At 48.6% G+C, this 13,045-nt stretch overlaps 1 protein-coding gene across 1 annotated transcript; it reads right to left on the bottom strand.

Moving 5' to 3' along the window:
* Positions 1 to 1,025: 1,025 nt before the first annotated feature.
* On the bottom strand, positions 1,026 to 3,064 carry GAST (gastrin). Its single transcript, XM_077163012.1, has 3 exons — positions 2,932 to 3,064; positions 1,355 to 1,570; positions 1,026 to 1,195 (listed from the first exon to the last, which is right to left on the bottom strand). The coding sequence occupies exons 1-3, from the start codon at positions 2,996 to 2,998 to the stop codon at positions 1,092 to 1,094; spliced, it is 387 nt and encodes a 128-aa protein (XP_077019127.1). The 5' UTR covers positions 2,999 to 3,064; the 3' UTR covers positions 1,026 to 1,091.
* Positions 3,065 to 13,045: the final 9,981 nt, after the last annotated feature.

Raw genomic sequence — 13,045 nt, forward strand, 5'->3', positions numbered from 1 at the left:
GTGAGGCAGAGGAGGACAGAAAGCCAGTAAAAGATGTGCCATTGAGCCAGTGAATGTCATGGACAACTGAGGCTCAGTTCTGCTGGGGAATCCTGGGAGACAGTACAGAAGAGACCTCAGAGTCATCCAGCCTGAAGGGTTGAAGAGCTGAGGTATTTATTCCCCTTTTATCTGTCATTGCCCGAGGGAAGCTTCTGGAGGCTTCACCTCCCCAGCATGTCCAGCCCGCTTTGCTCTTGGGCTGAGAGAAAGCCCAGGAGGAGGTAGGGTGCCGTCCACATGCAAAGGACAAGGATGGGTGGACAATGAGCAAAACACCGACAAGTGTCTGCATCCACCATCTCCCGCCCCTTTAAGAACTATTTACGGAGCACCTCCTGTGTGCCAGGCACTGTCCTTGGCCCTGGGGCTCCAGCAGCAAAGGAGGCACACACAGTCCCACCCTCACAGGGCTTCCCTTGCAACTGGGGAGGCAGATGATGAACCGACAAACCAACTGCGAAGTATGTGCTAAGAAAGCAGGATGTCGTGATAGAGAATAATGGGGTGTTCATGTGAAGAGTGGGTCCCTGAGGAGAAAGCATTTCAACTAAAACCCCAGAGAGAAAAAGGCACCAGCCATGCACTGTGCCCAAGGAAGGACATTCCAGGCCCAGGGAACAGCAAGGACAGAGGTCCTGAGCGGGAAAGAACATGGAGTGTCTGTGTAACAAAAAGGAAGAGAGGAGAGGAAGGGAGTGGCACAGAAGAGGGGAGAGAGGGAGACAGCTCTTTAGGGCTTTGGTATTTTATCCTAAGTGCGATGGGAAGCATTGGATGGTTTAAGCTGCCAATGATTTGCTTCGTCTTTCAAAAGCTTGCTCTGGCTGCAATCCCATTTTCCCACCCACATGTGCAGATTCTTGCTCAGAGCTGGGGTCTGGGGAGGCAGAGAGGAGTTATCCTGGGGGGGCCTCCCTGCCCCAGCTCTGCCCCCCACCAAGGCCCCCTCCCCGGCCCCACTACACTTGACTCCAGGTGCACCATCAGAAGCGAGTTTATTCGGATTTGCTTTTCACAGGACAGGGTGGGGCTGGGGCCGAAACGTGGTTCTAAGGGCGCTCAGCGCCCTCCTCAGCACTGCGGCGACCGAAGTCCATCCAGCCGTACGCCTCCTCCTCTTCCTCCAGCCACGGCCCTTGCTTCTTGGACAGGTCTGAGGAGCGGGACAAGAGGGAAGCGTCAAGGGGTGCTGGGGGTGCACAGGAGAGGAGGTGGTGGTGAGCAGGGGCACTTGGCTTCCCGGCCGGTGGGTGGAACTTGGCCGGAACCTGGCTGGATTAGAAAAGTGGGGATGGCCATTGGCAACTCCTACCTGCCACGATGTGTGGGGGGTCCTGGAGCCCCAGCTGCCTTCGGTGGGGAGAGATCAGGCCCAGGTGGTGGGACTGGGGAGGCTCCAGGCCCTTGCTGGCCAGTGGGCCCACGGGCTCGTTCTGCAGCTGGAAGGGGGGCTTCCAAGACGCGTCCGAGAAGGCGGCCAGCGCCAGCGCAGAGATGAGCACGTATGCGAACAGTTGCTGCATCTTGTCTGCAAAGGGGAGATGGGCCGAGCTTAAAGATGGGGCTGTCCCCAGGCAGGTCTGGAGGCAGGGGGCTGGACCAGAAGGACTCTGCGAATCTCCCCATAGACCGTGGGCTCCATTTCTGCAGTTCCTTCCAGCTCTATTCAGGCCCCCCAGCCTTGCACCTTGCCTGCCCATCTCCCCAAGCACAGCAACAGCTTCTTCTGGAGGAATTAAAAACCTAGAGCAACGGCTCCAAACTGTTCTGTAGAGCTCGAGGCCCTGTCGGCGGCTCTGTAAATGTTGGAGTCTTGGAACTTAAAGCAAATTTGTAAATCATAATGCCAAAGGAACACACACCCTCAGCTACATTATATACACCTGGAAACACCATGGAGCCCACCCACCTGTTTACTCGTGGGGCGGCAACCTACCGTTTTGGGGCAGTTCTTGGAGGGAAGGCTCTCCTGCTATTTTTACTCAACTGAGCAATAACCTGTGATCTCAATTAAGCTGTTTAAAAAAACCTCAAACTGTCAGCATTTGCAACTGTTTATCAGGGTGAGGCAAGTTTGGGGAAACCATGTAGAGAAATAAACTGGATGCGCCAACAAATATAAAATTCAAATGTTATTGCTTGCACCTCATTGTTCTGATGTGTTACTGTTATCTTAAGTAGATGATATAACTTTGACCTCATAAGAATACATTTGTACTAATAAAACACTGCTTTTATCTGTTTTTCTTAATGTGGTGGCGGTGGTGGGGTGTCTGTTAGATTTCCTGTGAAAGAAAACGAGTTCTGCAGCTAAAGAAACAAAGTTGGAAAGCATCACCAGCCACACATGCTCTAGAAATTTCAATTAATGAAAATTAAAAGTTCATTTAATCAGCACACCAGCCACATTTCTAGCGTGGATGTGGCCAGTGGCTACTGGAGTGAACGGCACAGATTTACGTTTCTATCGTTGTGGAAATGGCTGGTCTAGAAAAGAGCTTTTAGATAGGGCTGGTCTGGGAAAGAGCTTGAGTTGGGTCCCAGGAGCTGTGGATTCCAGGCCCAGATCTGCCCCTCATTTGAGTGACTTCGGTCAGTCACAGCTCCCCTGTGGGCCTCAACTTTCTCATCTGAGAGCGGGGAGAGAAGCCTTTGTCCTCCCCATCTCCAGGTTTGGAGTGAGCCTGGGCGAGAGGGTCAGGGCCCAGGGCAGGTGGGCCTGGGCTGCTTCTACCGTGGGCTAAGCGGGGGGGGGGGTCCCCTCTCAGAGACACAAGGGCTGAGCCCTGGTCTCTGCTCTGGCCGGGGGCCTGACCCCTTGCATGGAGGTGGACGGAGGACCTGTCAGCCCTCTTCCCGGCATCTCCCTCTCCTCCTGGGTTTTCTCACCTGCAGATCTGGAGAGATGGGCACGGGTGCAGTGCCAAACCCGGTGGCTCGCAGCACTCTGCTCCATCAGCTGCCCCAGGCCGGCTTTATAAAGCCCCCAAGCTCCCTCCCAAGGCCTCCTCCCTATGAAGCCAGGCTCCCCCCCTGGCAGAAGGAGGCATGGGAGGCTCCCCACCTGGCAGAAGGAGGGATGGGGGTGGGGCAGAAGTACAGCCCATCACCTCTGCCCCACCCTGCCATTTAGTGTCACTCAATTGTCCAGGATGTGGGGGTAGAGAAGGGGTGCTGACTTCATGGGGTAAGGGCAGGAGTGGGGAGGGGGATTGCTTTTCAGTGGGATGTGAGGGCAGGTAGGAGGTGCTGGTCTCTGGGGACCATCCCTTGTACTGCGTCCCATCGCCGGGCAGGGGAGGCAGATGGACCGAATGATCTTAGATTTGAAGAAGGCACATTTCACCAGACGCTGGTGTTTGAAGAGCAGGGAGTGCGTGAATGTGGGGTGATGTATCGATCCCCTGTCTCCTCTGCCGGGCTCTGCAAACAGGACGTGTCGTGGTTATCAGGGGCAATGGGCCATGGGCTGATGGCCCTGCTGTCGTGTCCTGGTTGCCTCGGAAGGCTCTGCCCCCTCCTCTAACCCTGGAAAACTCCCGGCCTCTCCCTTCTCCTTATGCCTTTCTGGGCTGGCTTGGATTTAGCTTCTGGCTCCCCCCACCCCACGCCCCACCTCCCTCGAACTCTGTACCCTGAGCCAATTCCTTGAGGGTCCTGCCTTGCCAGCCTCCTCACCTTGCTGCCCAGGGGAGATAGTCTCCTGCCTAATGCAGTCACAACTTTCCAAAATGAAAATTCATCTTAAAATGGCTCGCAAACAGAAAGTTGTGTCAAAGACCTTCCAGAAAATGCAATGGTATGCTTGCTGATTTATTTGATAAACTGCTGCCTCAACTCGGTTTGAGCGGATGTAACTAGCTCTTAGCTGTTTTTTATTTTTCTGCAGTTGGTACTGGAGATTCAGTTCTCGTGCATGCGTCATCGGGGCCCCCCTTGTCTGGGGTAGGTTTGGTGCCCCTGGGACCCTGGTAAGGGGCAGTGGTGATGCAGGCTGGGGGGTGTCCCAGGCAACCAGTGGCCAAATGTTCTGGCCGCTCTAATTCATAGCAGGACTGTATACTTAGCAGATGGAATAAATGAAAATGACAAAAGCAGTGCAGGGATTGGCCGTAAATAGCTGTGTCTCTGATGCTCAGAGATGGAAGGGCAGGGTGGGGTGGGCAGCAGCTCCGCTCCCATCCTGGGGGACTAGAGATACTCATGTTGCCATGGTGATGATAAATGACCAGCCTTCAGCCGGACCCTGGTGGTATCAGAGCCCGAAACTCTCTATTCTGGCCCTTGGAAGGGTTATGCCTTCCCTGGCTGATTTTCCTCAGGCTGTTTGCACGAGGCCTGGCGATTTCACCAAATCCAAGTGTGTCCTTCCGCTCGGGAGCTGGGGGGATGGGGGCTGGGGGTGCTGCATTCAGGTTCTGGGAGCTGAGCAGGGCAGGGGGTGGAGGCACACTGGGGATGAGAAAGGCCGCGCTCCCCACAAGGAGCTCACTGTCCCGGGAGCTGCAAGTTCTCCTCGCCTGGGGACGCTGATGGGAAAGGCAAGGCTCTGCCCTTTTCTAGCTTTTGAGTTTTGGGCAAGTCTGTCCCCATCTCTGAGCAGTTTTCTCCTCCAGGAATTGAGGGAGATAACCTGGAGGGGCCCGTGAAGGTGATGCCCAGAAGAGGCACGGTGCTCAGGAGGGAGGGATCTGATTTGGTTAGGATCCTCCCTCCCCCTTAGCCCCTCTGGGCCTCAGTCAGTCTCAGGTATGAAATGGGAGTCGTTCATTCCTACCTTGCAGGGCTGCAGTGAAGGAGAAATGTGACAAGGCCTGTGCACGCTGTTGGCATATGCAGAGGAGCTTCTCTCCCCCCAGAGCTTAAAGGAGGGTAGTTCCCTAAAAAGCATCGCTCTGCGACTCCAAATCCCATGGCCTCAAGGCAGAGGGACCCCACCCTGAATCAGCCCTGGAGGAGGCGGCAGGGCTGGGGCCAGTGGAGGCCAGCCCTGAGACCGGCACTTACTAGCATGCAGGGGGTCAAGAACCCCAGGGCCAGAGTTCGCATCCTGGCTCCAACGCTGACTCCAATACCCAGAAAATTCAGTGTCTGAGCCTAATGAGCTGAGGACTAGAACCCAGGCCCTGGACCCCCATCCTTGCTTATGGACCCTGCCCCTGCCATCACAATGACAGTGCTGTGTGCCACTGGGCCCGGCTGCTCTTCTTCACAATCCTAGGACATAAGTACTGGTGTGTCCCCTTCCCGCCGATGAAGAAACTGAGGCTCAGGCAGGAATCAACCCCCGCCCTGAGTTCACACATCCAGAAAGTGGGACCTCGGCCTCACTAGGAAGGAGACCCCATGGGCAAGAGGTGAAAACCACCAGCCTTTCCATAGCTTTCACGGAATTTAGATTCTGGGAGAAGAGAGGTACCCAAAAAACAAATGCCCTAACAGCGGAGGGTGCCCTGTGGAGGGGAGAACCCTCTCTGGTGGGGAGAGTCTCCAATAGGGACTTGGCACAGCTGACCACACTCCTGCCTGCCAGGGCCGAGCTTTGGGAAACGGGTCACTATCTACTGCCTGCAAACTGCTGTCAGGGACGCGGTGCTCAGCTTCCTAATTGGTTATTGATAGCGGAAGAGGGAGAGGCTGGTGAGGACTCGGTCACACTGCCCTAGGCAACCAGGGCCTCAGAGGGAGTGGTGGACTGGCCGGGGACAAACAGTGACACCTGGGAGGTGATTGCGCGGACACGGTGTCCATGTCGGGCGCTGGACAGGGGGAAGTGGGCTTATACGTTCTGTGGTGTGAGTGATAAGGTAGGACAGCCTCGTGTGCAGCCCTCAGGCTGAGCTGGGGGGCCCCCCTCACACGTCAGGCAAGGCAGCTGGTCTGGCTGCACGTGAGAGAGAGCAGAGGACCCCCCCACTCCTGCCTCTGCCCTCTCTCCCTGACCCACCCAGCTCCCCTTCTCTTCTGATGCCTACTTGTGACTTTGAAGCAGTGGCTCTCAACCCAAGGACCACTTGGCAATTCTAATTGTCCAAGGCCCAGGCTGCCCCTCAGTCCTATCAGATCAGAATCCGCGGGATGGGTCCCTGGGGCTGTCCACGAGGCTGTGTGCAGGGAGGACATTTGTATATGTGAAAGGACTGGGCAAGGAGGCTTTGGAGTCCCCAGCTCTGGCACTTGCAACCTAAGACAAGTCACTTCGACTCTCTAGTTTCGACTCTCTAGGTCTCAGTTTCCTTACCTGTAAAGTGGGGATAATACTTAACACCTACCATGGAGGGCCATGGTGAGGTTAAATAGGATGCTCTAGCATTTCGCATGGTGTCTGATACGTGCTGAACTCTAAGGAAGGGTCTGGTCTCATTATTAGAATTTCCTTATCACAGCCTACTGGCACCCTCTCCATGCTGTTGCTTCCTGCTGACTTCCAGAATATTCTCCCCGTTTCCTTGCTCCTTCCGTATGTCCTGTACCCGTCTGGAGTTCATGCCTCTCCTCCACGTGGACCTCACACCAGCTCTTCCCGGGTCTATCCATGTTTTGCTTCTCCTGCCTCCTGGCTCACTGCCTGGCCTCCACCTTGGAATTTTTTTGCCTCCCGTATCTTAGTAACACCTTCCACTATTTCCATTATTGACCGAGTGCTCGTGGGACATCTCTCATCTCACATAAAATGCAAAATCACATCCAGCAGAGACTCAAACAGGTGTTTATATGCCAAAGTTCACAGCAGCGTTATTCACAACAGCCAAAAAGTGGGAATAAACCAAGTGTCCTCAGCAGATGAATGGAGAAATAAAATATGTTTCATCCACGCAGTGGGATATTACTGGGCCATAACAAGCGATGAAGTGCTGAGACCCCTCTGACATGGATGAACCTTGAAAACATTAGGCTAAGTGAAATAAGCCAGACACAAAAGGACATATTGTATGATTCTAGTTATATGAAGATTCCAGTTATATATGTAGGCAAATTCGCAGGGACAGAAAGTAGATGAGAGGTTACCAGGGCTGTGGAGACAAGGAAAAGGAAGTTATTGCTTAATGGGTATGGAGTTTGTTTGGGTGATGAAAAATATTGGGAACAAAATGTGCGATGGTTGCACAACATTGCGAATTAATGCCATTAAATTGTGATTACAATGATTCAAATGGTAAATTTCATGTTTTATGTGTTTTACCATAATGGAAAAAATTCAAAGCCAAACTTTGTTTGCAGATTGAATTACTGCCACAAATTTCAAAAAAAGAAATTAATATTCCTGACATAAATTTCAAAAAAAAAAAGGAATTAATATTCCTGACATAAATGCTGGCTTTTGATAGCTTTGTTTTAGAAAATTACACTTACATTGATGAAGAGCATCTAATTTACATAAAAGAGCGATGGAAAATTAATTTTACAAATACTTTTTGCTTGTACTGATGTGTGAAAATTGTTTTAAAGTTGGTTAGGACAGGGTTTGGGATTGCCAGAGAAGGGACAGGAGGAAAGCATCAGCACGAGGTTAATGTTTTATATCTTTATGGAGCTCTAGAGTTTGAAAGGTGGACACATTTGTCCAATACTCATTGAATGCACACTTAACATGAGCGCATTTCATTGTGTGCATGCTATATAACTTTTATTTTAAAAAGAGCTATAAACAAATGTTGAATTTTAGTTAATGAAGTGCTTAGGGCAAAATGTATTGTGTCTGCGGTTAATTTTGAAATGCATGAAAAAATAAGATAGACCCGTGTAGGCAGATGGATAGGTGTAGGATAGAGAATAGTAAAATATAAATCATGGAATCTAGGTGGCAGGTATATGAGTGTTCCCATTAAAATTCCTTCAACTATTCTGTGTATATGAAAATTTTTATAATAAAATACTGGAAAATTTTTTATTTGAAAATTTGATAGCGGCCTAAAATGAAATTATTATTTGGTTTAATATATATTTACTATATTATTAATAACCAAATTATTTTAAATGGGAAAAATAATTCTAAAAGCAACTATGTGAGAGGAGTCTGTTTAGGTACATTTTAGAGATGAGGAATGAGGCAAGGTAAAGTTGCTTTTACCAGGGCCCACAGTCAGGAGGGAAGGAAGCTGGGCTGTGAAGCTGGGGCGTCTCCCTGATTCTGTCCTTGGCCCATGGCCTCCTGCACTAACTTCTTTCCAGAAGCACAACTCCTGCCGAATCTACCCTCGCTGTACCCTCCAGCCCTTCACCTGTCCTGGTCCTCACAGCCCCCCTATTTCTCCGGGTGGGTTCTCTCCTCCCCAGCCTGGGCCCCAAGTTTTTTCATTTTAGTTATACAAGAAGCAGGATAGATTGCTTCAGAACCTGCCAGGCTGGTTCCCAGCCCCAGGCAGAGAATACCAGCACCCCTTTCTTAGATCCCGCCCGTCTTTCCCAGCAAACACCTATAGGAAAGTTCTGAGAGTGGCTGGTTGCTCCAATTGCAGATTAATATTTTGCAGCTGGGCTGTGGCCTGGAAACCCTCATAAATCATTTCTCCCCCTGCTCCCAAGGTCCTCTGACGTCAGTCCCCCTTTCGCCACCATCTGCCCTTTCCTCTTTCCCTCTATCTCTGAAGGAGTCCATTGTCCAAGGCCAGCCTTGCCACCAGGGCCCTTTGCTCCAGACCCTCCTACCTGCTTAGACTTGGAGACGAGATGTGCCTTCACATGTTCATTCTACATTCATTCATTCATTCATGGTGCTGAACCTGGAGATTCAATATTGATCGAGGGTTTTTGTTCCTTTTCTGTTGGTGGGGAAACAGTATGGATATGAGCCATGGATTGTGTGTGTGTGATACGTAGGAAAGCTTTCTCCTCCCACTTGGATGCTGAAATACTCTGTGCAAGTCTTCTGAAGTCTGTGATATGTTTTTCAACTCACCTTCTTCATATGCAAGGGTGATTAAAGTTTATGGAGCCCTTCGATAGCCAGGCCTCTGTACTAAGCACTTGATGTGCATTATGCCTACTAATCCTCTCCATAACCCTGCGAGGAAGATACAACTATTGTTTCCAATTCATAGCTTAGTAATAGAGGTACAGAGAGGTTAGTGATTGTTGGGAAAGGCAATCTGCCCTGGGTCTCAGTATCCCTGAATGCTCTTGATGAGTATGCCAAGAATGCAAGGCCATAACCACTTTTTACCTGGGCCACTTCTCAGGGTTGTGTTAGTAAGAGCAACCTTGAGGGATGAGGTAATGTCTCCTAAGACAAAGAACATTCCTGCTTACTATTTATCATAAAAGCAGTAGATTCCTTAGCTGTGATGCAAAGCCACTGCATGCATAGGTTTCACCTGGGCCCATATTGCATCACTTCTATGGAACTTGGGTGTGCTGGTGATGGTGGGGTAAGGAGAATGGTTGCAAATCGTGCTGCTTGCTGTCTCTTGAGTATTAAAATTCTTTGTTTCTGATCCAGGAGTCTTGTGTCTTCTGCCAGTGGCCATGAAACAGCAACATCCTAACTTATTAGCTTATAAGTATGGTAAGGTCAAACTCTTACCCCAACAGTGATTTGCCAAGGACACAGAGCTCGGCAGCCACCCAGTTGAAACTCAAACCCGGGTAGTCTGATTCTAGAGACATCTCCATAGTTATTAAAAAATGCCCTGCTGCTTTTCTGCCCCTGTTTTGTGCTCTTTCTCTTCTTTTCACTCTGTTATCTATTGAGTCAGTGAGTGGGACTGTTTAGAGTGACAGACAATGGGGGCAGGAGAGAACTGGGGAAGTTTTTATTTTTTGTTTGTGGGCTTGTGTGCTGGTTTGAAAGGATTGTGGGCCCTAGAATGCTGGGATTTCCCTGCAGAGCAGGGGAGAAGAAGGGGCACCGCGCAAAATTAAGAAACGACAGACACAAGAAGTTAGTTAAGTGGGGTCAGGGGAGTCAAGCTCATCAAGAGCAAGAGCCCCGAATAAACTGACATCCACATTTTTATTGTGTTCTTACATGGGAACTGTTTTAGGGAGTATAATCAAAGCAAGATTATTCTTGAATATCTGCCATGCCTGCAAAGCAACAAAGTTTGGTTCACAGTTCCTGTCCCAGGAACTGTTTATTACTTATCAGAATGCTCTCTGTTCAGGTCTCTTCTGGCTCTTGAGTAGCGTCCTTGAGAACATTTGCTTCAGTGGTTTTCCGCATCAGCCAAGCATGGTGTTTCCATGCTCATGCCCTCGGCTGACAGCCAACCTCTCGGGCCTTCAGAGAAACGTCTCCAACGCTAGAAAAGCCACGTTTTAATCCTGATCCCATCTCATGGAGGCAGCCATTTCTTTTAATCCCTATTCAGTACTGTAGGTTGGAACCTTGATTAGATTATCTCCACGGAGATGTGACTCACCCAATTGTGGGTATTAACCTTTGATTAGATGGAGATGTGACATCACCCATTCCAGTGGGTCTTGATTAGTTGATTGGAATCTTTAAAAGAGGAAACATTTTGGAGAAAACTACAGGATGGCCATGAGAACCACAGGAGCCCATGCAGCCAGAGATCTTTGGAGATGAAGAAAGAAAATGCCCCTGGGGGAGCGTCATCGAACAAGAAGCCTGGAGAGAAAGCTAACAGACGTTGCCATGTTCGCCATGTGCCTTTCCAGTTGAGAGAGGGACCCTGAACATCATCGGCCTTTCTTGAGTGAAGGTAACCTTTGTTGGTCCCATAATTTGGACATTTCTATAGACTTGCTTTAATTGGAACATTTTCATGGCCCATTTACATTCACATTGCCAGGGAGTTTTACATCCCTGGGAATCATGTCCCACATAGAGGGTAGTGAGTTTGCTTGCTGTGTTGGCTGAGAGAGAGATAGGCCATATCTGAGCAACAGAAGAGGTTCTCTAGGGGTAACTCAGGCCTAGTTTTAAGTGGGCTTAGCCTGTCCTTTGCTGGGATAAGTTTCATAGGGACAAATCCCAAGATGGAGGGCTCAGCCTATTGATTTGGTTGTCCCCACTGCTTGTGAGAATATCAGGAATTCTCCAAATGAGGAAGTTGAATTTCCCCCCCTTTCTCCCCATTCCCCCAAGGTATCCTACAAATACCTTTAGTCACTGTTCAAATCACTCTGGGATTTATTGGGGCATCACACTAACCTTGACAAATCAACAAAATCTCATCTCCTATTCAAGGTTCTCTGTACTTATGTTGTTCAATTAAACTGTCCATGTAAATTAAATTAGGAAATGCACTAGCCAAAATATAAAGCAAGCAATGTTTATTAGGTACAAAATAAATTCTCCCTTTTAAAAACTGTTCTGTTTCTGGTATAGAGCATTCCAGCAGCTAGCAAACTAGAACAGATTTTGGTACTGGAGAAGTGGGGTGCTGCTGCAGTTTGCAAATACCAAACATATTGGAATGGCTTTTTAAATGGATAAGAAGAAGATTCTGGCAGAGTTGTGAGGCGCTTGATTGAGAAGGCCTAGAATGCTTTGAAAAGACTGTTGGTAGAAACATGGATCTTAAAGATATCTCTGATGAGGTTCTAGACAGAAATGAGGCATGTATTACTGCAAACTGAAGGAAGCTGATCCTTGTTTTAAAATGGCAGATAATCTGGCAAAATTGACTAGTGGCTTTGACTAGAAGGCAGATTTGTTTTTTTTCATGGGCAGGCAAGGAAAACAGATTTTAAAAGCCAAGAACTTGGATATTTAGCAGAAGAGATTTCCAAATTGAATGTGAAAAGTAGCCTGGTTTCTCCTTGCAGCTTATTGGGAAATGTGACAGGAAAGAGATAAGCTGAACACTGGACTCTCGGGTACAAAGAAACCAGAAATTGATGTTCTGGAAAATTCTGGGCTTCAAGGAAAGGCAACCCCAGAGAATAGTGCCCCACGTGAGGATTTAACCAAATGTGGAACCAGTCAGTCGTTTTAGAAAAATCCAGGATTGGAGATTGAATTATCCAGGAAAGGTTCGTGGAAGCTCCTGCTGTCTGATGGGCACGATGCTTGCTTACTACATTGAAAGCCAGCAAGAGTACTGTAGGACCTGTATAAATGGAACAGTGCAACAGTTTCAGATATTTCCCGTTAGCCACTCACACCATAAACTAGAAAGGGATATCTCTATAATGGATAAGAATAATCATCTCCAGATTAACCTCTCACCTCTGTTTGAAATCTCTCAACCACTGAAACTTTATTTTGTCTCATTTCTTTCTTCCTCCTTTTGGTCAAGAAGGCTTTCTCAATCCCATGATGCTGGGTCCTGGCTCATTCCTGGGAGTCCTGTCCCATGTTGTCAGGGAGATTTACATCCTTGGGAGTCATGTCCCACATAGGGGGAGAGTAGTGAGTTCGCCTGCTGAGTTGGCTTAGAGAGAGACAGGCCACATCTGAGCAACAGAAGAGGTTCTCTGGGGGTGATGGGCATAATTATAAGGAAGCTTAGCTTCTCTTTTGCAAAAATGAGTTTCATAAGGGCAAGTTACCAAATTGAGGGCTCAGCCTATTGAACTGGTTGTCCCCACTGCTTGTGGGACTACCAAGAATTCCCCAGATGGGGAAGTTTAAGATATCCTTCTTTCTCCCCGCTCCCCCAAGGGGAATTCACAAATACTTTTTAAATTTTCTTTCCAAATTACTCTGGTATGTATCAGGGCATCACAATAACCTGTACAAACCAACAAGATCTCATACTCTATTCAAAATTTCATGTACTTATGGTATTCAAATAAACTCACCATACAAGTTAAATTAGATAATGCACTACCCCAAATATAAATTTTGCAACAAATAAACATCTCTCCTTTTGGTCTCACACAGAAGTCGGTGTTTTAAAATATGGACAACATCATCCTTTACTTTGTATTCTTACTTACCTTAGTCCTATCCAGGTCAGCTTCGTTCAGATCTCTAGTCGAAGTCTCATCACTTTTTCAACTTTATTTAAACATTTGCTACATGGGATAATGCTGACTTTCATAGCGTCAGAGCTCTAACCTTGAGTCTCAGGTGTCACATAAATGCCTGAAG

Source organism: Tamandua tetradactyla, chromosome 6, assembly GCF_023851605.1.
Source record: "Tamandua tetradactyla isolate mTamTet1 chromosome 6, mTamTet1.pri, whole genome shotgun sequence".
NCBI classification, from domain to species: Eukaryota; Metazoa; Chordata; class Mammalia; order Pilosa; family Myrmecophagidae; genus Tamandua; species Tamandua tetradactyla.

Bases quoted from the DNA above. Each gene is read 5' to 3' on its own strand.
- GAST (XM_077163012.1), bottom strand. From the start codon at position 2,998: ATGGAGCAGAGTGCTGCGAGCCACCGGGTTTGGCACTGCACCCGTGCC. The intron at 1,571-2,931 runs GTGAGAAAACCC...TCCCCTTTGCAG, and splicing joins CCATCTCTCCAGATCTGCAG to ACAAGATGCAGCAACTGTTC. The intron at 1,196-1,354 runs GTAGGAGTTGCC...CCCGCTCCTCAG, and splicing joins CCCCCCACACATCGTGGCAG to ACCTGTCCAAGAAGCAAGGG.